Below are 22,537 nucleotides of genomic sequence, written 5' to 3' on the forward strand. Positions count from 1 at the left end.
GTATAATGCTATGGAAAAAAGCCCAAAACAAATAGGACATTACAGAAGACTTCTTAAACAAAGTTTTATTTATAAAGTTTGATCTACCCACATAAGAAAACTAAGCAGTGAACAAACACTGAGTAGTGTTTGTGTATCGCAGAACCTGTAACTCAAAGGGGACTTCTTTGACTCTCCGGACAAGTGATTTCCACTGCCATGCTGCTGTTCATACAATTAAGAGCCTTCCCCTCTCTCCGTAAGAGACACTGCATCATGGTCCAGTCCATTCAAGCAAGGGTCTGAAGCAGCAGTATTTTCTCATTAATGCAGAACCTATGCAAGACCACCATGAGATTTTCCCCACAGCGCGAGACCTGGCGCTCCATGGCCAGGCGGAAATCTTCTTTCACTCCTTTAGTTATACCCCGGGTAACTGTATGATGCCTTAAGTCATGAAGGAAAGAGAGACAGACAAAATCAAAGAACGGTTATTTGGTGCACTACAGTAATTTAAAAGGTGCTGCATGTCACTTACTATGTATCTACTGTCCATACCCAAGTTTATATAAGGAGAGCCAAATAGCCTGTGCTATGGTATTTTTTAAAAATCATGTGTTTAGTAGCTTACAAGTCTCTCAACAGTTGCAAGTTCCACAAAACTCTATGCTCTCACTGCTTTGATTATGACTGTTGGGGGGAAAAAAAAAGTTGCTGTTCTGGCTAACAGGAAGAACTGTTCGCTTAACCCAGCATGTACAGAATTCTCCTTGCTTGGGGAAAGGAATTTTTCTTTTCTCTCTACCTTTGCTGCCCAGGCCACTTCCTCGTTATAATCACTTCTATAAATGGTTCGGGTTGAAAGAAGAGTGAAAAGATGAACCTGCTTTCTCTGGAGGAAGGGGACAGATGGCTGCCACCATAAAGAGCAGAGGGCATCCTGTACCAGTAGGAAAGTGCAGGAAGGAGCTATATAATCCTGTGGGCACTGATAACTCTTTGACTAATGAAAGGTGCAATGAACACTTCACAGGCCAACACAAAGCCCAAATCAAGCCAGGCTGTGAGTCTGCGTCAGTAGAAGCCGGCTCTTGTAGAGATGCTAGACGCCAGGCAGGGATTACATTTATTCTGAGCAGAAGTTCAGGACTTATTTTCAAACAGAACAAAGGTCCAGCTACTGAGCAAGCTAAAGCAATGCTGGCTGGGGAAACTCTTGGGCTATTGCCCTGCTAAAGGCCGTTCTTATGAACAGTTCTTTGTCCTCATGCTGGCCTGTAGCACTCAATACCTAAATCTTGTCCTTAAAACAATGTTCTGCAGCACTAAAGCACTACACTTTACTTGCACTGGTCCAGAACTGGTTAAGTAAGATCAAGACTTTGTAACATCTACCTGCAAGCCCTAGCTGGGAAGGGACGCAAAAGATACACCTTGAAATGAGAGCCCTAGCACTACTAAAGGAGCAGCATAAATTAAATTAGAGAGAAAAGCATAATGCTAACGTTGAGACAAGTCCTGAATCATGGGTAAGAAGGGAAGAGCTGGACCGAACCCAGCAAGCACACTGAAAGACAGAAAGGAAATAAAAAAAAATAAAGGGTGAGGGCATCTACGCCAATCCAGAGGTGCTGGAAACGAGAAAGGGAAAAGTCTGGGAATTACCCTCACCAACAATACCACCCCACCTTCACTTAAATCAGCAAGTCCAGCATTTGAGAAGAGACTTCTCTGCCAAAACAGTAGAGACCTCTGTAACACGTGGAAAAGGCAAAGAAGAGACTAGCCTGCAGACTACTGGGCAATTCATTGATGAGCTAGGCTGAGTGAAGCAAAACTGCACTGAAAACACTCCAGCATATCCAGAGGTTATGGGATAAGCCCTGTTTTCCATCTTCACTGTCTTAAACATAGCTAGCAGCCGAGTGCTATGGTCAATTACAACCTAAAGGAGAATATGCAACCTACAGCTACTGAGCAAGCCAGCAGCGCTTTTGAAGATGTGTGTCATGTAACAGCTGCAAAACAGAAAACAGAATTCAGAACAACTTAAATGAAGAAAAGTAGCTACAAGTGGATCCAGTAACCAGTTTCTTGAAAAGAAAGGGTTATACTCTTGCTAATACATGATTGAACATTGGTATCATTTTGGGGGATTTCTACATTTTTGTTTAAATTCAACAGTGATTATTAAATTGAAAGGACACAGATACTGGCAACTTATGGGAAAAAGAAAAATAAATGTTATAATAGAACAACATGGTTTGCCAGGCAATGTAGGCACAAATGGAGAAAAAAAAGATAAATATTGAGTAACAAATTGCTGAAAACCATGGGCAGTAAAACATGTTGACAAAACACAGCACACTATGAGCGGGGTTTTTCCACTTGGTACCTGTCAGCAGTCTGTATGCTGGGCTGTAGCACAGGTATGAATTCCTGCTGCAGTAACCCCATGGGAGGGCTAGAAGTCCTTTAAAAAACAGCAAATAGCAGCATTCAAACACCCACACACCAACTCCCCCTCTGGTGCAAAACAACTTTCCAGAAAAAGGAGCAACAAAGAACTAGGGTAGAGACCACACAGCAATATGACCACTGAGCAGCCAAAGGGGCGCAGGACCCTAACAGCATCAAACATGCAAATATCCCCAGATTTCATCGCAAGGCTGTTCTGCAACTGTGGTCTAAATATATACACATATTTTTGGACAGTTAACACCGGGAGAAAGGACAGCGGTAGGTGCAAAAACAATTCACAGTTGTACTACGATGAACTGTCGTAGCTCTTCCCCGGAAGCGTGTCAATCAGAAAAGATTTAATCAGAGGAGCACTGCAGATGCCACAGCTTCCCTGCAGAGCCAGCAAGAGCGCGTCAGTGAACTGATAGAGCCCACAACTCGGGAGTTAAGGGATTTGCTGCTGAGCCCAAGCCGAGTGCATGCACAGCGGGTATCGGCCAAGTTGAGTACATGACAGTGTTTGTTACAGGTTGCCCAAGTATCTTTTCATTAGCCCACAGATGGCCTTTTTCACCTTTTCAAATTCAAACTGCATAAAAAAATGGCTTAGAGGATGGTGCAATGTCAGAGCACAAATGCCCACTCAGAGCAAGCTCCCATTTATGACCAGGGCCACATGAACTAGCCACCAAAAGGTGTCTCAGCTGAAAGACAGTTTGTCTTCTCTGTGAAGTTAAGCCCTTATCTCTGTGTGCTATTTATAACACAAGATAATAACCTCACACGTCCAGCCTAGAGCAAATCCAATGCCCCACCTAAGGAGAAGTAAGAAATTTGGTGTACAGAGAACAGGTCTAGTTTCTTAACCTAAGTCTCTCAAAATGTCACCTAAATCTTATTAGCCACCCAAGTACTGAGTGCATCGTTCACCCCCACAGATGCTAAGAAGGGGGCAGAGAAGCAAGACTTGCACTTACGTACCTATAATATCGAGTTAGGTGCCTACCTTCAGATCTCATAGGTGGGCATTTTGGTTAGTATCTATAATTTATTAATGAATATGGATGGAGAGCTATGCTTACAGAAGTCAAATAAAGATGGGACATTTTAGTAGTACAGAAACACTCTACAATACAGCTACAATAACCTGAAATAAAATATTCACAAGAATTATTCAATCAAATGAGACAATTTTTCAAGAGTTCTTGGCATGAATGAATCCAGTACTTGCAAAAATGGACACGGGGAACAGAAAATACAAAGGAACAGCAAGATGCTATTGGTCCCAGAGTGGCAGATGTTTGCAAAAGCAATTCTGTGCAACTGTGTCTTCATTACTGTTTGCAAGATCTGCAGTCAGAACTAAACATACCCAAGTGCACAATCAGAATAAAAATTACACTTTCAAGATACTTTTTCACTTCAAACCAACTGAGCTTTTTCATATCAAGTTTACGCAGTTTGGTTGGCTAAGATTAGACTAATTAGAGTAAGATTTATCAAAAAGAGGAGCACGATATTAATCAGTCATTTCTTGCATATTGTTCTTTTTTCCTCTTTAACCTCACTAGCTAACACTGTCACTACTGACATGTACAATCAGTAAAACTATGGAACTTGGCTTGTCTAGAATGGAGTTCAAAAGCACTTAGTGGTTGAATTCAGAGCTCATTGTAGAAGTCTTGTTGACACTGCAAACAGAATGAGCTGGCCATATCACCAGTTAAATCCAAAACCATGAACCTTCATATTCCCACAATGGATACAAGCAAAGGGAAAGCTTACAAGCTGTATATATATTTTGCAGGACCCGATTATAAGTCTGCAGGCTACCAAGATCTTACTTCAGCTTTTGAAAACCATATTGCAGTTTGCTTTCCTGGGTTCAGAAAAATGAATATAATTTCCTATGAAGTATAAGGTACTGAGGAAAAGTACTGGAAGAAGAATGTGGAATTCACCTGGGGAGAAAATGTCCTGTAAGTCACGAAACAAAAAGCTGTTCTTATAAAAAACATATAATATATGTAATACATTTCCCATCAATTAAGATGCAGGGTTGCTACGTACATTTATGCCGAGGAAAGATCAGGCAAAGGAGCAAGTGCTTCGTCTTTGGGCTGTTGTGGCAAACTCACAGAGTCTTCCTGTGCATGACTGAACAGTATCTGAGCTGCCTCTGCTAATTATCGGGAGGATGGTGCAACAGCTCATACAACCAGAACTGGTGATAGTTTTGAAAGATGAAAGCCAGTCTGCAGATTTTGAGCCTACCAACCATTGTCCCAGGAAAACAGGGCTGTGCTGGTGCACGTTATCTAGAACTCCAGCTGGGGGAGGCCGTGAGCTAACGAGTGCTGCTGAGGTCAACACTCTTGGGTGATGCCATCCCTGAGCCTCACAGCCAGTCCAGCTAAAAAAATATCTGGGGTACCACAGGAGTAGACATCATCTCCGGTTAGTGGACTACGCCCTGAACTCTCCCTCCTATCAGCTCTCTGATGAAGTGGTTCCTGTCCTACACATTTCAGCCACATAAAAGACACTGTACATGGCTTTTCCAGCTGGATGGGATATTTGACCATTTTGGCTCAGTAAGAACAAAGAAATGGACTTCTCTTCTACAAGCATTTCCATCATTCAGGAAACATAACACTGGTCAAAAGGAGGTCAAAGAGAGTTTTCTGTCTTGCTAGAAACACTGCTCGCTACCTACTTCTTGACTGGTGGGGTTAGAACAGTAACAGCTACCATGCCAATCAAAATAAAAGCCGTGACGCAGAGAAATAGCACTGAACTATTGCAACTAACTTGAGATAGCAGCTAAGAAGTTACCAGGAGTAGTTTTCAGTGCTAAACCCTCTTGCTGACAAAGCTTATTATTTAACATCATACGTAATGCAGCATACCCTGATTGTTGTTTTCATACAGCTGGTTACAAGCAGGGAGATACAGCAAGGGTAAGAGTTTGAAAATCTAGAGCTTAAAAGAGAAAATTCTCTGTCACATGATTAAGCATTTGTATTTCTTCTTTTTCTTTTAATTACACCTAGTATCTCATTTTTGTGTTGGTTACCTAGAACTCTGGGAAATCTATTTACTAGTCCAAATTTGGATCCAGTTGTCTAATGTTAGGCTCCCATTTTTTGAAAACTTTAGCCCATTTCTAATAGTGAATAGCCAGAATACACTGACCCAAACTGGAATTTCAACAAACTTTAGCAGTCCCCCTCTTACAAAACAAAATACCACAAGTTCTAATAAACAACCAGGATATTCCAAAACATTCTGCCACTAAACCCTGCAGCAGATACTTGTTCAGTCTTGACTCAAAACTAAGAACACCTAGGAAGTTAATCCAAATTATTAATTTCCTTCAGCATCTCGTAATAAGCTAAGCAGAATAAGCTTGTTCAGTACAAAGCAAGAGATGACCTGCTAGTTCTGACAGAAAGGTTGTTAGAGTTTACCTGGAGTGTAATTTAATTTATGTTTTATACCTAAGTTTTTCATCATTCAGTGGTCTTTCATAACTTTGTTTACAACAAATAGTGCTTTCTGTTCAGCATTACTGTTCAGCAAAATTATTAACACCACCTTGCACTCATGCCTAATTATTTAAAGAATTCCTGCAAAGTGCAAGTGTCTGGTTGAAAGAGCAATACTGTAATCACTTTAATATGAATCATTCTAAAGCAAACGCCACACAAAGTTCTGTAAAAGTAGGAGTTTAAAGTTGAAAAACCCCCAAAAAGAATTCACAGATCAGCAGGAGAGGCAGAAAAAGAAACTCATGGCCTTGTTTGAACTCCTTAGCCAACTCCTTAAATTTAAACTCAAAGACATGACAAACTTACTATCCAGAAGATTACATGAAAGCAAAGACAACCAGAACATACTCCCTTTTTTGTTTCCAAAGAAAACAGTAAATGCTTTTTTATCCTTACTTGATCAACATTGCTTGATTTGGCAGCAGTTCCAGATGAATTTTCCCTCCTTCCTGTGTTCTTAAATAAGCAAATTCCTCCAACATATCAATATCTGAAGAAAACGTTAAAGATTTGAGTAGGAAAAAAATGATAGAGAACATTCCTTCTTGTCCCTTACATCTGAAGCCACATGCTGAAAGGACAGTCAAAATGAACAGCTATTGAAGTATGTCATTCTTAAAAGTGATAAAGACCACAGCATGTATTCCTAATCCTCCACAAATTAATGAGAAATGGCTTTTTAAAGTGCAAAATACACACATCAGTCAATTTCTTTTCTTTCTTCATTTCTTCATATGTACAGTCAACAGAGCTAAAGAAAGCTCATCTCTCCAAACAAATTCCCTGGTTGTTTTTACTTCCTTTTCCTGCATTGCAGGTTATCAAAGCAGTGCGTACTGAGGCTGGGACTGAAGGAAATGCCACCACGGTGGCACATACCGCTCTTTTTAGTTTTCTATTTTGGTCCCTTATTTAGCTTTTCTTCTTTTTTTTTCCCCTTCCTTTAACACCAGAGCTTTTTTAGTTGTCTCAGATAGGAGTTAGACCCCTTGCTTCCTGGAGACCATGGCTGGATGTCTATTTAGGTTAAACACTAAACTGTCCACGTGTGTGTATGCTGATCAAAGCGTATGTCAGATATCTGAATACAGAAATCAGACGTGCTTTGCGTGAACTTTGACATAGCTCATTATCTTACTCAACCCCAAAATTTTACCCACGCAAAGCATTTCATAAACAATAGCCAAAATCATTCAACTCTTTGAAGCATAGAAGTAAAGGTACTGCTTTATCGTTTTTGTTAACAACCTTGTAGTATAATGCCCTATATATCTTACTGAAAAGACTGCCACCACTTGCACTAGCAGCCTAAGCTGCTGCTGTTTTTCTGAATGGGAGTGCAATTGCAATGTACTTAAGGGTACTCTCAAGTGCCAGAACAGGTGACAGGAGGCATATTTATAGCCCATTGTGCACTGCCACCTATTACAAGAGGCTTGCATGGTATGGAAATAAATACAGAGTATGATTCACAGAGAGAGCTGCTGCTGAAACTAACAGCTTTTTCAACACCCCAGCACACAGTTTTGGATGTGAAAGACATTCTTGGTTAGAGAAAGGATACTTGTGACATAGTTGAAAAAATTCTCATACTGGAAGTTTCCTTGTTGGCAGATTTTGTTGATGGCTTTCAGGAACAAGTTCTCACCCCTTGGCCACTCATGCTGAAGCAGAACAACTACGTGGCCCAGCGCCATATCATCTCTGCTGTCTGTGAAAGCTCTGAGCTTCAGGGATAAAATTGATATTGAGACAATCAGGAAACACATGTTGCTTTTATAAATATATGGGATTCATCTCACCTACATCTGTGCAAATACAAAAGAAGTTCTTTAGGAGCGTATTTCATTCTGCCCTAATATATACATTTAAAATAGGTTGGAAATTTCCAGCCAAAATACCAAATTCTCTCCACTGACCTATAAGGGAAGTCTGAATACAGACAAAAATATTTTGAGATTAATTCTATCTCCTCTGCCCAAGACTAAAGCGAACAGAAGAGAAAAAAGAGAGAACAAACCCTCCGCCATCAACACTCCCTCCCCGCCCCCCAAAAGACCCTCCACAAACCCATTTAGGTGAGAAGCACTTGAGGCACAGCCCTCCACACCTAGTCACACCACTGGGATAAGGCCATGCAGTTTCAGGACCCCAGATACATAAACTAGGCCTTAGAGACACGAGAGAATTTGAAGCCTTGACTACAGCTTACCTTGAAACAAGCTAACAATAGGTGAAGGCAGTAAGGCATGATAGCTCTACTGGTACACGGCCAAAGTTTCAGATCAGACCCTGCAACAGAACAGTTTATCATACGCTTCTTCAGGGGTCTCATGATTATGTATGTTTGAAAGGAGATTAGAATGGAGTAAAACAAATCTACAATTGCCAAATCTCAGGTAGGGAGGAACACTTTGAAGGTAAATTACGAATGATTCAAAACATGAACTTACGCATTTTAAAATTTTTTCTTCATTTCCCTTTTCCTGTGGTAGGACTTTGTCACCAATATACTTTAATAGGTACCAGCAGGAAAAACACTCACAAAAACAAGAGGGGATAAAGAACTTCCTCCCTTTTTGTAATACAAAAAGAGAAGAATTATATACTCAACCAAAACGCATGAACTAAAATTGAGCTGACACCGAGTTTAGGGTAGTAGCTACTCCATACCTTTCCTGAACTTAGACTTTACTTTAGGTTGCTCCTCTTGTACTTTACCTCCTTCTTGTATTGGAAGTAAAATGCAGCACATGAGGTCAAGCACTTTTTCACATGTTTGCTATAAAAAGAAGAAGAGAGACATGATAATGCTAACTCTAAACTAAAGTTCTTAAAATTCAGATATGTTAACAACGATTAAAAATTTCAGACACTGCAAAAGAAAAAAACAATCAAAAAATTCTCTGCTAGAACTTGAGTGGACTTAATGCATAACTTACTTCGGCTGAGCAAAAAGACGTAGCTGTCATTAATCAATCTCTGAGAGCCTACATAAGTCATGTTAATTGTGAAAAAATATGTATTAGCATTCTTCATTTCAAGAGTGTAAGATCAATACAACTGCAATCAAAAACTATTCTATTTTGAAGGATTAAGTTTTCAAACGAATTCTTAGAATAGTTTTTAAAAGCTTGTTCTGTCCATAGTAAAATAGAAAGGAAAATGGCAATCTGACAGCATGACAGAAATGCAATGAACTTTTAATGCTATTTCCTAGAGACAGTAAGAGGTCTGTGGGGATCTATTATCACATTTCCAATGAAAAAGTAGTAAACTGGAAGGGACAAAAAGACTTGTCCAGTAGTACTAGGATGACGTTACATCCTAAGAGACCCAGCCTTTATTACTAGTGCTGACACTGACTGACCTCAGACCACCATGCACTCCTGTAATGTTAAAAACAGAAAATATGTATTGCAAAGGTAAAGCAAGTTCAAAGGTCAGGACAGACAATATTGTTCTGGAATCTCTTATACTGTCAGTTGATAAATAATTCTAAGATGATCACAGAAGTTTCTTTTCTATAAGCCTTTTCCTTCCCCTGCCACATGAAGCCTATATCTAAGAATTTTCCCTCAATATTTAGAACTGTTTCAGTAAAGTTAAGGAATTCAAATTTAAGGTTACATTTACAGACAACTCAAACACTTGTAGCTATGGAAAATCATAACTACACCCCCAAATCATAACTACCAAACAGACTATATAAGAGAGATGCTAATGGACAGTCAGTTAATGTGCCAGGAAGTGCAATTCTTCTTCTGTGAAGCATGGATTTTTTAGTAGACCCTGGCTTATGTTCAGTACCCTGTTGAAAGCAGGCTAACAGGAAAATTCAAAGGAAGAAGACAAACGGGAACTACAGGGCCAGATGATGAAGGACCAGTGTGTGGAATGCTGTACATACCCGATATTCTCCAAGGGCAAAGTGGCATGTTGCTAACTGGATTAGTGCTCTCTGATTTTCTAGTGATCCTTGTCCTGTAATTTGCTGTGGAGAATGAGAGCCCTGAAGAGCTGCCAAGTGATGTAGGCTGCTAATTGCTTTTTTGTACTGCCCCTTTAAAAAGAAGATATAAAAAGGCAGTGTTAGGGTCTTCTGTATACAATGGGTAGAAAGACAGAAATAAAAATTCCCTTACAGAAAGCTTTCAAAACAGACCGTGTCCAAAATTTTAATTTAGCAGAACACTCTCCAGTGACGTCCTATGTACAGGAGTGTGGATCAATCACTTGCAAGGCAGTGAGAAGACAAACAGAATTCTGCTTTAAGAAGTCTGTTTACAAAATCGCATTTATAACTGAAACAAATAATCATGCTCTTCAGAGTTAATGATTACTTTATTTAGACTAATAAAGTTTGAAATAGCTTTTGTTGAGGTACAAGTACAGGCAAAAATAAAAGACCCCCAAAGGAAAAATATAAAACAACAAGCTTTGTTCTATAGATGGTATTTGGAATGAGTACAGTCAGCCTAATTTCTAAGGAGAATGATAAATTTTAACTGAGATGTTAAAATCGTCTGTTGTTTGAAAATTCTTCTCTCTGATTGTGTTCCAATAGAATGCACTGACAGACGAATAAAATGCGCTTTTCTTCCATAACACTATATATATCTACTGGGCAAAATGCCAAGGCAGATGTCTTTCCCATATGCCAAAACTAGCTGGACTCAACAAACAGCTATTGGGACAGGAATATCCTAAATAGGGTACCTAGCTTGTGGCAAGAATGGTATGATTCCATCCCCAAAAGGGTCATGCTTTAAAGGATAAAATCAGTGGACACTTAAAGCAGTCAAACTGGCTAATCAGAACAGCTATTCACTAGAAGAGCAACGTAATGGTGTCATTTTTACTAGTTTTTACTTTATTTTTTTACCTGGTAGATGATCATGTCTGTAAGAAAGATTCTTAACCAAAGCCAGGTGTCTGTCTTCCATGACAAACAAATTCTGGTGAACTCTGTGTAAGTGGTCAGAGAAGAAAAAGTAAAAGAGAAAATGAAGCATTTCATAGCTTTCGGTTAAAAATTATCTAGGAAAAAAAATAGCTGAATTTAAAAAATGAAAAAACAAAACAGTAAGAGTGTGAAATCTTTCAAATATAGAAACTCTCTTCCTATACAATCACATTTTGATTATACTTCTCTTCACAGTGTTCAACAAATCTAAAAGCAGCTAGGTGGTACTATTTGCCTGCTTTTTAGAAGAGAAATTTGTTTTCAAGCTTATCACACCAGATATTATCAGAGAGGGATAAAGAGACAGTAAAGACACATCTTCTTAAGCATGAACTAAAGCAGCCATTAGCAGCACATCCTCACCGACTATTATCAACACTACTAGTAACCAACTGCTCCTTCAGTAAAAGCTGCTTCCAAGAGAAGTGGGGGTGAATAAGCAAAGATGCATGAAGAATGAAACGAAATCCAGGAACGAAATATTCAGAAATGCAACAACTGATAAAGTTTCTTATTGCAACTTCGATCAAAAATACTCAGGACCCACAGTAAGTTCAATTTTAAGGATTCACAATGACAGGAATGCTATTTTAACAATAGTAAAATGACTTCTATGCACAGCAATGAAGCTTAAATGCAACTCTGCCTGCTGTTAGCCTTACCTTTGTCGAGTGATTCCAGAGAATAGAGCAGCTCCCAGCTCTCTCTTGCCAGTTTAAAGCTCTCTAATACTTCAATAGAGTTTGCAAGATCTGCCTTGTTTACTGTAATATGGCGACTTCGTGCCTTCCCAGAAGGATCCTCATCATCTGAGCTCTGCTTAAGAGTCAGTATAAAACAAAAAGATTCACTTCTTGATTTATACTTATTTCAAAGGACTCTAAAGTCACAGAAGTTCCACTGAACACCAGAAAACAATTCTGTACTAGAGACGGCAAGTCCTGGTTTAAGTGTCTTTAAGTAACTTCACTTAGCTTGTTTTACTATTAGAACAATCTGTTTTGCTACCAAGAAACTCTGTGGTATAGTGTGATAAACAGTATTCACAGTTCCAATCATGAGAAGTCAATTAATTTGGAGGTTTAGCTGTAGAACATCTGACTGCTATAGCTACCATTTTTAACAGCTTCTGCAGTCTCTGCTGAACTCCTTCAAGTTAAAGTATTGACATCAGCACAGATATGTCTACAGCAATTGCTACAAAAATTGTTTTATTCTTGCTGACTTTAGCCAAAAAAAATCCGTTTGCAAATTGTGGTCATAAACAGCTATTCCAGGGTAGCTTTAAAAATATGTCTATTACATCTGTGTCAAAACCACTATTGTCTAAATTCCAGTACCAATGCCATTCTTGTTATGAACGAAAAACTCTAGAAAAGTTACCATTGTTTTTTCTCTTCCTTCAGCAAGTTTCCTCTTTTTGTGTATGTGTTTGTTACGATCAATATCTGTATCGCCATAGATGTTGGTCACATCCTCGAGAAGAACCAGTGGGGCTTGGTTTGGAGCATTTGGACCTGGATTTAAAGATAAATTAATTCAAGATTGCTTTAAGCTGATCTGAAAGGTCTCATGCCTACATCAAGCTGGTTTTGTTTCCTTTACAAGTAATGATTATAATGCTAGAGAAAACAATCTGAAATTAATTCATTTAAGTTGCATAAGCTTAAACTATGCTGGTAAAGCATGGTTTTCTCAAAGCAGCCTTACGGTAAAGGTCAGAATGCATTTACCAGACATCACAAGAGTTTGCTTGAGAGCTTCAGAATATCTTTGAATCCTTTTCTTACAGAGCAGTCACAAGATATACTCAGGCAGCAGGTGTTCTCTCATCAAGCATTATTTGCTTTTATATAAGTACAACTATTCCACAGGTGAACAGAACAAATGGCTCTGAAGTTAACAGCCACAAACATGGCGAAGCACAGCAATATTCTCAAAACATTCTTATGAGAAACCAAAGCAATATGCTGACAGGCACTGATGCCTCAAAGAAGTGAGTGTATTTTATCACAAGATTTCCCTAGTAGGATCACCAGGTGTCAGCTTTGCCCCCACTGATTTCAGTGTACAGAATTAAACCTTTAATTGACTGCCAGACTCCATCATCACTCCCCAGAGCCTCTAGAGAAGCCTCATTTTGAAACACGGAAGACATAATTTCTACTTGTACTGGTGTCACAGGACATCCGGTGGGATCTGGTACCTGTTATTTCAGACCTCAGTGATTAAGTTTCGTTAGATATAAAATAGGAACAACACTTCTTAATCTCAGTCAACATTGGTACATGGCCACTACTGAGAAAGCTTTCCTTCTGAAAACTTTTTCTCCTTTTGCACAATCAAGTTGTATATAGATGTGCAAAGCTCAGACAAAGAGAAATATGAAGGAAAGGGGAAATCCATTAATCTGTTCTCCCTTTTTGAAATCTCCACCAGGTAAGACAGTAGCGCGGACAAGTATTTTCAGTATGTGCATTTCTTCTGTTTCTATTTGCAGAAAGATATGAGGCTAAGGCCCCATTCATAATGGCAAAGAACTAATTTAAGAGCTTAGTATAAGGTCAATCCATTTCATCTCTTGACATAAAAGAACCCATATTAAGCTTTTCCCATCTACCCAAAAGTGATGGGTAAGGAGTCCACTACAATGGAAGTTAATGTTACAAGAAACAACCAACCTGGCATGCTTAACAAATAATGTTATATCCTTTGACTACGCTCAAACTAAATACCACCATTGAGATGTCCCCTACACAAAGGCTACAACACATTGAAATCACCTCTCCTGTACTATCTTGTATTCCACTGTGTTAGAATCTAACCTGTGCGAACTGAAAATAGAGCCAAGTCATAATGTAGAAAATAGCATCCATGAGAAACAGATATGAAAGTACCACAACTGGGATGCTGGGAGAGCTTTATCACTAGAATCTCAAGAGCTGCCTACTTCTAACGCCTGAGAAGAAAGGAGTGGGTTTTTGTTTTACTCATACTGATTTGAATGAATACCAGTTAAGTGCTTTGCTTTCCAAAGAAATGTTCTCTTCTCAGTAGTAGGCAAGTGCACTGTAGCCTTTATTCCAAAACCTCCAGTTCTAAAGCAAAACAAAACCTAACCTCACCCTTAACTTGTGCTGCAAACCTTCTCTTACATTACTGAAACTTACACAGCCATACAAAGAGCAATGTAGTGGTCTTCTGTCTAACCAAGCTGTACAATCTAAGCTTACAGAGTTTTTAACTGATTTCTAGCACAGTGTTATAAATAAACCCCTAAAAGCATCAGCCCAAATAGCAACTCCTGCCAAGCCTGCAGGCAGCCTGAAAGTTATGAGAGGTGTGAATTGCCTCATTCATTTCTCAAGTCTCCAGCAAGGCAGATATGAATTATGTAAGAGAAATGCATCGAAAAGTTTTCTCTCGAGGTTTCTTGCAAGTCCATGTACATGAGAAGAAAGTCACAGATCAAAGCTCAGAGCTACTGGATTAAGGAGGAGGCGCCTTTTTCCCCACCACTACGCTTCCAAAATACGTAGGATTCTACATTTCTACAGCAAGCCCTCCAAAGACGAGGAAAAACCCTAGTTATAGAAAGGATATGAAAGGCACTGAATACCACTGGACTTTAATGCTAAAGCAGAAATGAGTAAAAGATGTCTTGGGAATATTTTCCTGATGTCAGGAAATAACAGAGGGTACCAGAAATGCTGCACCAAAGGGACTGCGCTCTGCTATCAGTATACATTCTTTTTTTGGCAGTTCAGTCTGAAAACATGAGCTTTAACATACTCAATTGTACAACTTAGAAAGGAACATTTTCATCAGTGCTTTACTTCCTTTCTTCCTCAACTCAGAATCAAGCAGCTAAAACTGTAAGTATCTCACTGCCCCACCATAACTCTTCCTTCCTCTGGATAGAACAAAAACCGCAACTCAGTTAGTTCCTGTATTTGTTAAACTGACTACATGTTCTTTGCATACAAGTTGCCATGTCATTTGTCTTCTGAGCTTAGCTATCTACTGACATTGTTCAACTGATTACCCAACCTTCTGTAAAGTTGTTTAAAACCCATCATTTGTATTGAGTGTTTCATTACTCAAATGATCATTTGCTCCACGCAGGAAATTGTCATGCAACTTATGAACACAACACACAGAATTAAAATTGTAATTTTATCATGAATCAGTAATTGTAGTGTTAATAAGTACTAATTACCTATGGTGACAATTGTTATTGTTGCAAGGAATTCCCTAGCAGTGAGTGAAGAAGCAGGAAATGCACACTATTAAGAGTTGAAAATTCCTCTTTATGATGCTGTTTATTTCAGTAAGTTCTAAACAAATTGGAAGTTAAAGAACTTCCCTCAGCTTCTGGGCCATCCCTGAAAAGCCCAGTCAATCCCTGAAGAAGCAATCCAAGGTGTTCCACGCAATCTGATATGCCCCAAATGCAGATTTGAGTGGGTAGGAAAAAGCACAGGTAACATTCATACCTTAAATGTTCAATTTACAAATTAATTACAGATTAGGATTAATGTGCAAAGCACACCTTGAAGATTATGCTTAAACTATACAAAGAAAGCCAAGTTGGAAGCTTGTGAATTTCAGGAAATCTTTTCCTATTCAGTTTTTATTTGATTAATTATAAATTTGTTGTGTGTTCCTAATGCAAAAATATCTTCACTTATTTTGTGGAAGCTTTTTGTACAGTCTTTTGACTGAAGGAAGCCAGGAAAATGTCAGCTTCAAAGAAACAGAATCAGAGGAGAAAATGAAACAAACATGATGCTGATGGAAGAGTAGGGACAACCCTAGGGATGTTTCTCGTAACATCTGGTTTGTTACTTTTCTCTTTGCTAGACAACTAACTGCTGCTGGCCAAGGTTGAAACCACAATGCTAAGTTAGATTGATCTTTGGTGTGATCCACTACAGCAGTTGTCATGAACTACTTCTGCCGGTAAGACTAATGGCTTGGGAGAATTTTAAAAAAGACCCACATCACTTTGTAAGATGACAGTTTCAAAAGACTAATGAGAAAAGATCTTTCAGACATTAGCAATGAAATCACAAAGAACTCTTTACAAAAGTTGAAACGTTAGAAACTAACCTTGAAAGAGTGATGGCTGGATGTTGCTGACATACTGGAATGCATTTTTAAAGAAGACCAACATCGTGGAATACACTACTTGATTCTTATATTTAGCATGTGCATCACTATCAAAGTTACTGATGTATCTGCAGAGGTCTTTCATTCGATGCAAAATATCACCAAAACTTCTGAGGAAGAGAGACAAAAAGAATTCAGGATGTTACACAGACTCCAAAACTAAAGGAAAGAATGCTTAGTGAGTATGAAAAACTTAAATGTTTTGGCTGAGGAAATCCTCCAGCTGCAAGTCAGTGGAGCCTGGGAATGCGCACCAGTGAAACTTCACTAAATATTTACCATGTTTCTCTTTGCTAAGGCACCTAGGGAAGGATACCCCACAGTACTATAGTTCTTATGCATGACTTTCATCAACAAAGATTTAGCTTCGAGACTAATCTGAAAGTGCTCCCTGGATCCATGTTTTGCTTTACATTGTACAGTCTTGAAAGAAAAGCTGCACTGAATTTACACAAAATGCCCTCATGTTAAAATCTGTCTTCAACCCATCTCCTTAAGAATTAAAAAGCCAAATTCTCCTTGAGAAGAAATACCGGGGAAAGTACACATTTCTCACCTTCTTCCCTTATCCATTTGCCATTCACACCTCATTCCCACCACAGACAATATTTTAAATAGCCTCTCCCAAGGATCTGTAATCTGGGATGATTTCTCTGTGAGACCATCAATTACATATTTCTGAGAGCTACGCTTGCTTGGAGACATAATATCAGAGGAATCTTGTGAACCTAGGAAAACCAGCACATTTTTCTCTTCATAAAGAAATCAAACCAACTGATTTATTTTCAAGAAGACGACGTAAAAATGTACATTGGAGCTTTCAGCATAACCATTCATTACTGAGAAGGCTAACAGGGAGCAGTAGGCATTTCTGCCTCCTCGTACAGGAGAGCTGACAGGCTGGATAAGGAGATCTTGGACGTTTTGTCTTACCTCTCAGTACATATGTAGAAGCATCATGAGCATCATGACTAAGTAGCTGAAGCATCATGAAGTATTTTGGTATCAAAGAACTAAGAAACATCAAATACTACTATTAATCCTTGTCTATGGGATTACATTACATAAAAGTAACACATTCTTCATTTATGGACGTCACTTCAGTAATACTAAAATACATTCTAAGAAAGGTTAATTTTGTAAAAATATTCTTACCTTGATATTGGCTTTCTGTCTGTGTCGATCTAGTTACATAGTTAATATAAAATTCCGCTGCTTTATTCAGATACTTATATAACAAGCTGGCAGGAAGTCGAACATCAGGGTTGTTAATTATTAGAGGAAGAACGTCACAAACTAAAACAGAAAACAAACCAAAAAATCCTTTAGGTTTGTGGGGTTTTTTATTCTCTTTGTCCTAAGTAAGGTTTCTCAATCAGCAATGTAAGCCTCCATCTCTGGCTGACCATACACCACAAAGGATTACAAAGAACCTCACATGAATGACTGTAATACCAATTTGTACCATATGGTCAGCCTGGCCTAATGTGGCCTGACCCTCTTCTGACTAAAGCGGTTTTCTAATCTTAGTATCTTGAAAGTAGTTTATTGAACTCAGAATCTTGCCATACTAAAAAGTTGTGTAATAGAACAAGAACGTTAATATTTTCTTACCAAATAATTTTCTAAAACAATTCACTGGGGATTCTTGGTCTTCAATACTTTCAGCATCTAATAAAGTTTCTCCAAGGCCTACCTGTGTAAGCAGAGGTGAAAATCAAACACCGGACCAGTGGTTTTAGAAACTTTTTGAACTGCGATTCAATGGACTTGAACAGTAATTCAGTGGATGCGTGAGTAGCAATTCACTATATGGCAATTGCATGTGCTAGTCTCTAAACGGATAGTTAAACTATCCCTACTTAACAACAGGTGAAAAGCAATGCCGTAAGATCGCAAAACAAGACCAAGAGAAAAACTGTGCATGCGACTGTATCAGTAAAGATGTGCACAGACAGGTGAAAGCGATGGAGGTACCAGGCCTTAAAGTTGCAGCTTGTCACCTGAGCTGTAGTAACTGCCTGTGCGTTCTGCCTGATGCTAGTACAAGCTAGAACACGTTAGTGTAAGTCAGTCTCAGAACTAGCAGGTTTTATAGTCTTCAAACTATTTTTAAACTATCCTTAAACTGTCCTTAAATAAAACAGGTCATCATTTAAAGAGCTCCAGCTGTAGGTTCATAAGTCAAAGCAAGCATGCTGCATGTTAGAGTCTAGTCATGACCTCAAAGCACTCTGCCCTCAATGAGAGTTTACTGACAAAAAGCTGAAGCAATATTCTTTCTTAGACTGTAATACCCTTCTACACTCTTTTTTGTGCTATTCTGCTTTTTCAAAAAGCATGGAATATTCTTTGCATTTACAAAACAAAAAATCGTTTTATTTGCTTCCGTTTGTTTTCTGCCCAATTCTTTCCCGGTGGTAACCTCAAGATACAGCAATCTGAACTATTAGCCACACTTAAACATGAATAAAAAGACTCACCCTCTCACTAGGTAAAGGAAAATACATTTCAGCAAAATCTCAAGAAAGCCAATAACCTGAATAGTTACTATGAGCTCTTCTTCTCTTACCCCGTGTTGCACCACAGTCTCTGGGAAACGTCGCAGAAGTAGTAGTAGCATTTCTGCCCTTTCTAATGTGTTAAAACACTGCTCTGTGGCCTTCAGTAACATTTCACACTGGACCCGACCAGGAAGGGTTTCAAATAATCCTTAAAAAAAAAAAAATTAAAATGTTTAACTTGCTATGTCTGAATTGTAAAGATGACTGACAAAGGGTGAAAGACTAGTCAACACCACCTTGCCATGCAGAGTGAAAGAGACTTCCTTATACTTTTTTCTGCTTTTAATATCTATGCCTGGAAAAAAATGGCTGTTTCTTTCAGAGAAGACCATATGAATATTTATGTTTATTCGGGTGCACAGAACTTGAATTAATAAGCAAGACTGCTAAAGAGTGGAATACTGAAAATCCTAATACTTAAATATTTGACATTTTAAGATGCTTTTTCAAGAATGTTCATTTATTTTTCTACTTAAATTCCACTTCTACAATTAATACTTTCATTATTAAAAGGTAGTTTTTTCAATTTAAACTTCCAATGAGACACTAAAAAGAAACCAACATATTCTCCCTGTAAGTTTTATGTATTCTCTCTGAAAAATAAACACACTCCATGAAAAAATAAATGTTTCCTTAACTGGAATAGCCTGTATGCAGTTACACACTGCTTATCCTTAGAGCTTCTGAAGCACATATTCAAACAGCAAATTACAATTTGTCAGGTGTAAATCCTGCTTTCAAAACTGCCTGTGGTTGTCAGCAATGAAGGCCAAGCCCTTCTGGTCACTGTTCATTTTCATAACTTCACTTCATACATACGAATTCACCCCATTTTTATGATCATTCATCGTTCTCTGCAACCAGCGGGATGATGATTCATCAGTCCCATTCCACTTATTCCCTATGCAATCTCTTTTCTAGGTGCTTGTTGTTCTGGCAGACTTAGTCTACCCATATCAGAGACAAAGCAATGAGAATCAGCTTTTCATGTCCCTTTGTGTTTCCTAAGCCTAACACACTGAATGAAGTCTCTAAGGCTGAACTGAGAAAAAAAATCTGCGGCTCACAAGCAAAGTTAAAAACACTGACATTTATTTGCCACACTAGATATGTAACCAGAGGGTTTCTAGAATCCTTACCTCTTAAAAATTGTGTCTGCTTGTCCTGTGAGTCATTCCTTAATGCTGATGTAATAACACTTATCTCCCTCCATACAGCAGGTTGGTCTGGAAAATTCACAAACCTGTAATAAAGTTTGAGGCGAGGAATGCACAGTGATCTCAAAATCTGTTTCCAAGACAAAACCTTCCTATGAAAGAATGCATGTGGGCAAATGGAAAATAAAACCTTCCTTTTTACTGTTTATTCTTAATTAGTAAGACCTTTTCTGCTTAATTTATCCACACGGATTTCCAAGAACACTCACATTATATTTTTGGAAACTCTGACATTTATGGAAACAAGCACCTGGCATAATTGCGGAGTTCCAGCTCTGATTACTTACATGTCATAGAGCAGCCTGCCCGCAGACGCTGTCCTTTCAGCATTCCGCTCAATAGTGTACATCTCATACTGCAAGATGGAAGAACAGAACATTAGCTTTCTTGAATACATTTATGAATCAGATTAGCCCTTCCACTCTAAAAAACTGTCCCCAGTTTGCCACAGCAGCCTGAATAACAGAAAATGAAACGATTGAAACATTTGCTGTGGAAATTAGGAGCTGAGTTTAGACTATCTAATCACACGTCAAATTAGACATAAACTTCTGTATGATAAGTACTCTAATATTAACACGCTGGCTTTATTTTTACATAAATAAAAAACTTAGTAAGAATTCAAAGAGTTCTTTGACCAGGGTTTGTTTCCAGTCAAATGCAATGCAAAAACCCAAGCTATTACAAAAGCCATAGGCAAGAGAGGTGCTTTAAATCTCTATTAGAAATGGCTTTTTTTTTTGCAACGGCAAACCCAAATGTTTCATCATCTGCAAACACAAGAAGCAGAAAGGGACGTCAGTTATTAAAAAACCAACACTTTCACCTCTTTCACAAAGCATTCATAGGAGTGGATTTCATTGCAGTGAAACACAACGAGCAGTTACAAGCTCACCACTTTATTTTTAACCACTGGACACCGCCGTGAGAGGCTAGGCACCTGCCGCACCGCCGCCGCAGGGCTCAGCGTTTCCCACCAGCCGCCCTGTGCGTTCGGGGGGGGGGGGAGCGAAACGCGACGAAGAAAGCCAGCGAAAGAGTGTTCGGCTGCAAAATACGAGTGCCGAGTCCGGCCCCTGTCATGGGTGCTGGCTCGGAGCCTCTGGGGATGCTGGGCCAGGCCTCTAGCTGGGTGCTAGGCCCGGACGCCTGTCGGGGCGCTGGGCCTGGCCCCTGCCAGGGGAGCCGCCCTTCTCCGCACCCCCTGGCAGGGCCCTGCCGTAGCCGCCACGGTGAGTAACGGGACGAAACGGCTCCGTCGCAGGCGCTGCCGCGTCCCCGTCACCACGGCACACGGCCGCCCCGCCCGTCCGCCCCCATTGGCCGAAGCGCCAGTCAGTCAGGCAGCGCCCGCCGCAAGGCCGCAGAGGGGAGCGGCGCGCCGCGGCTTTATAAGGCGCCGGCGCGGCAGCGGTAGCGTTTACCTGTATGTTGAAGTCGGCGGGGTAGAGGCTCCGCGCCGTGATGAGCCAGGCCTTGGCCGCCCACAGGTCCCCCGGTACCAGCTCGCGGGCCCGCTTGACCAGGAACTCGCAATCCCCCTGCGCCGACATCTTGCGCCCGGCCCGGCCGCCGGGCGGCGCGCATGCGCCCCGCTCTCCCGGGGCGGTCTCTCCCTCTCCTCCGCCCCGCCCCGCCGGCGCGCGGCTGAGGGGGCGCGCGCCTGCCGCCATGTTGGAAGCGGGCAGGAGAGCTCTCTCGGGCCTTGGCGCCGGCGGGCTCCCCGTGCTGGCGGAGCGGCTCCGCCGGGCCGTCGTTGCTCTGTCTCCCTCCCTTCTGCCGCTCTCGGTCCCGGGGTGTGTCTTTTCTGTGGTGGCCGCTGAGCCGGAACTAGTGAGGGGCAAGGAGCCCGGAGTGGCAAGGGGGTGCAAGGACTTTGAGGGGGAGGTAGGCTGAGGAGGGCCTGTGCAGCAGGAAGCTTGGGCGTTAGGAGGGCTTGAATGGGCAGGGGGGACTACAGCGATTTTGTGTAGCCCAAGGCAATAGTTTGGGCTCCCAAAGCTTGTGACTGACTGTAGGGAATTTTGGGATCAAAGGTAAAAGGGGCCTGCTCTTCAGAATTTGGCGGCTAGTTTGATAGCTGGTAGGAGACTTGCCAAGCTACCTTCAAGAAACCTGTCTTTTGGCCCTATGGGCAGTGTCATAGGTATAATGGTGCCTAGAGGCAACTGAGTTAAAATCACTGATGTTGGTTGCAGTGGAGCACTGCCTTCCTAAAGTTGGTGTTGCTGCAAATCAAAGCCCACTTTAAAAGTCCAAGGCCATAGCCCTACTGCCTGGGTTTGTGCTTCTCAAAGGATCTTATAGCCCAGTACCAAGGTCACTGACAGCAGGTACCAAGGAATAACAGGACCTTTCACCACAGAAATGCACTTAGCCTTCAACAACTTGGAACTGAGATTTGCTTGTTATCATTAGTTTTCAGTGTTAAGATGCTTGATTACAAGCCTGTCTCTTTCTGTTACCTAAAATGTAAATTTCCCCATTTTTTTCCTTGTCACTTTCTTTGCTCCTTTCAGGTAGGCTGTTCCTTTGTGATGTAGCAACAGACCTTACAGACTTTGCACTTGGGAACTTCCACTGATCAAATCCATAAATCGCCACATCTAGGAGTTAGTGTAATAA

At 40.3% G+C, this 22,537-nt stretch overlaps 1 protein-coding gene across 6 annotated transcripts; it reads right to left on the reverse strand.

The window, feature by feature from the left end:
• Positions 1 to 47: 47 nt before the first annotated feature.
• Positions 48 to 21,473, reverse strand: INTS10 (integrator complex subunit 10). 6 transcript variants are annotated; one of them, XM_076336918.1, is made up of 18 exons: positions 21,337 to 21,473; positions 20,200 to 20,267; positions 19,835 to 19,938; positions 18,704 to 18,843; positions 17,746 to 17,827; positions 17,287 to 17,427; positions 16,688 to 16,859; positions 16,072 to 16,241; positions 12,343 to 12,476; positions 11,622 to 11,775; positions 10,879 to 10,961; positions 9,904 to 10,056; positions 8,667 to 8,775; positions 8,206 to 8,285; positions 7,558 to 7,720; positions 6,390 to 6,483; positions 2,375 to 2,452; positions 48 to 426 (listed from the first exon to the last, which is right to left on the reverse strand). In XM_076336918.1, the coding sequence occupies exons 1-18, from the start codon at positions 21,463 to 21,465 to the stop codon at positions 270 to 272; spliced, it is 2,211 nt and encodes a 736-aa protein (XP_076193033.1). In that variant the 5' UTR covers positions 21,466 to 21,473; the 3' UTR covers positions 48 to 269. The 6 variants fall into 6 exon arrangements, with proteins under 6 accessions (XP_076193033.1, XP_076193032.1, XP_076193038.1 ...); XM_076336917.1 differs by having other exon boundaries at positions 11,622 to 11,778; XM_076336923.1 differs by lacking the exon at positions 21,337 to 21,473 and adding an exon at positions 20,808 to 21,048 and having other exon boundaries at positions 11,622 to 11,778.
• Positions 21,474 to 22,537: the final 1,064 nt, after the last annotated feature.

The sequence above is a fragment of the Aptenodytes patagonicus genome, chromosome 4, assembly GCF_965638725.1.
Source record: "Aptenodytes patagonicus chromosome 4, bAptPat1.pri.cur, whole genome shotgun sequence".
NCBI classification, from domain to species: Eukaryota; Metazoa; Chordata; class Aves; order Sphenisciformes; family Spheniscidae; genus Aptenodytes; species Aptenodytes patagonicus.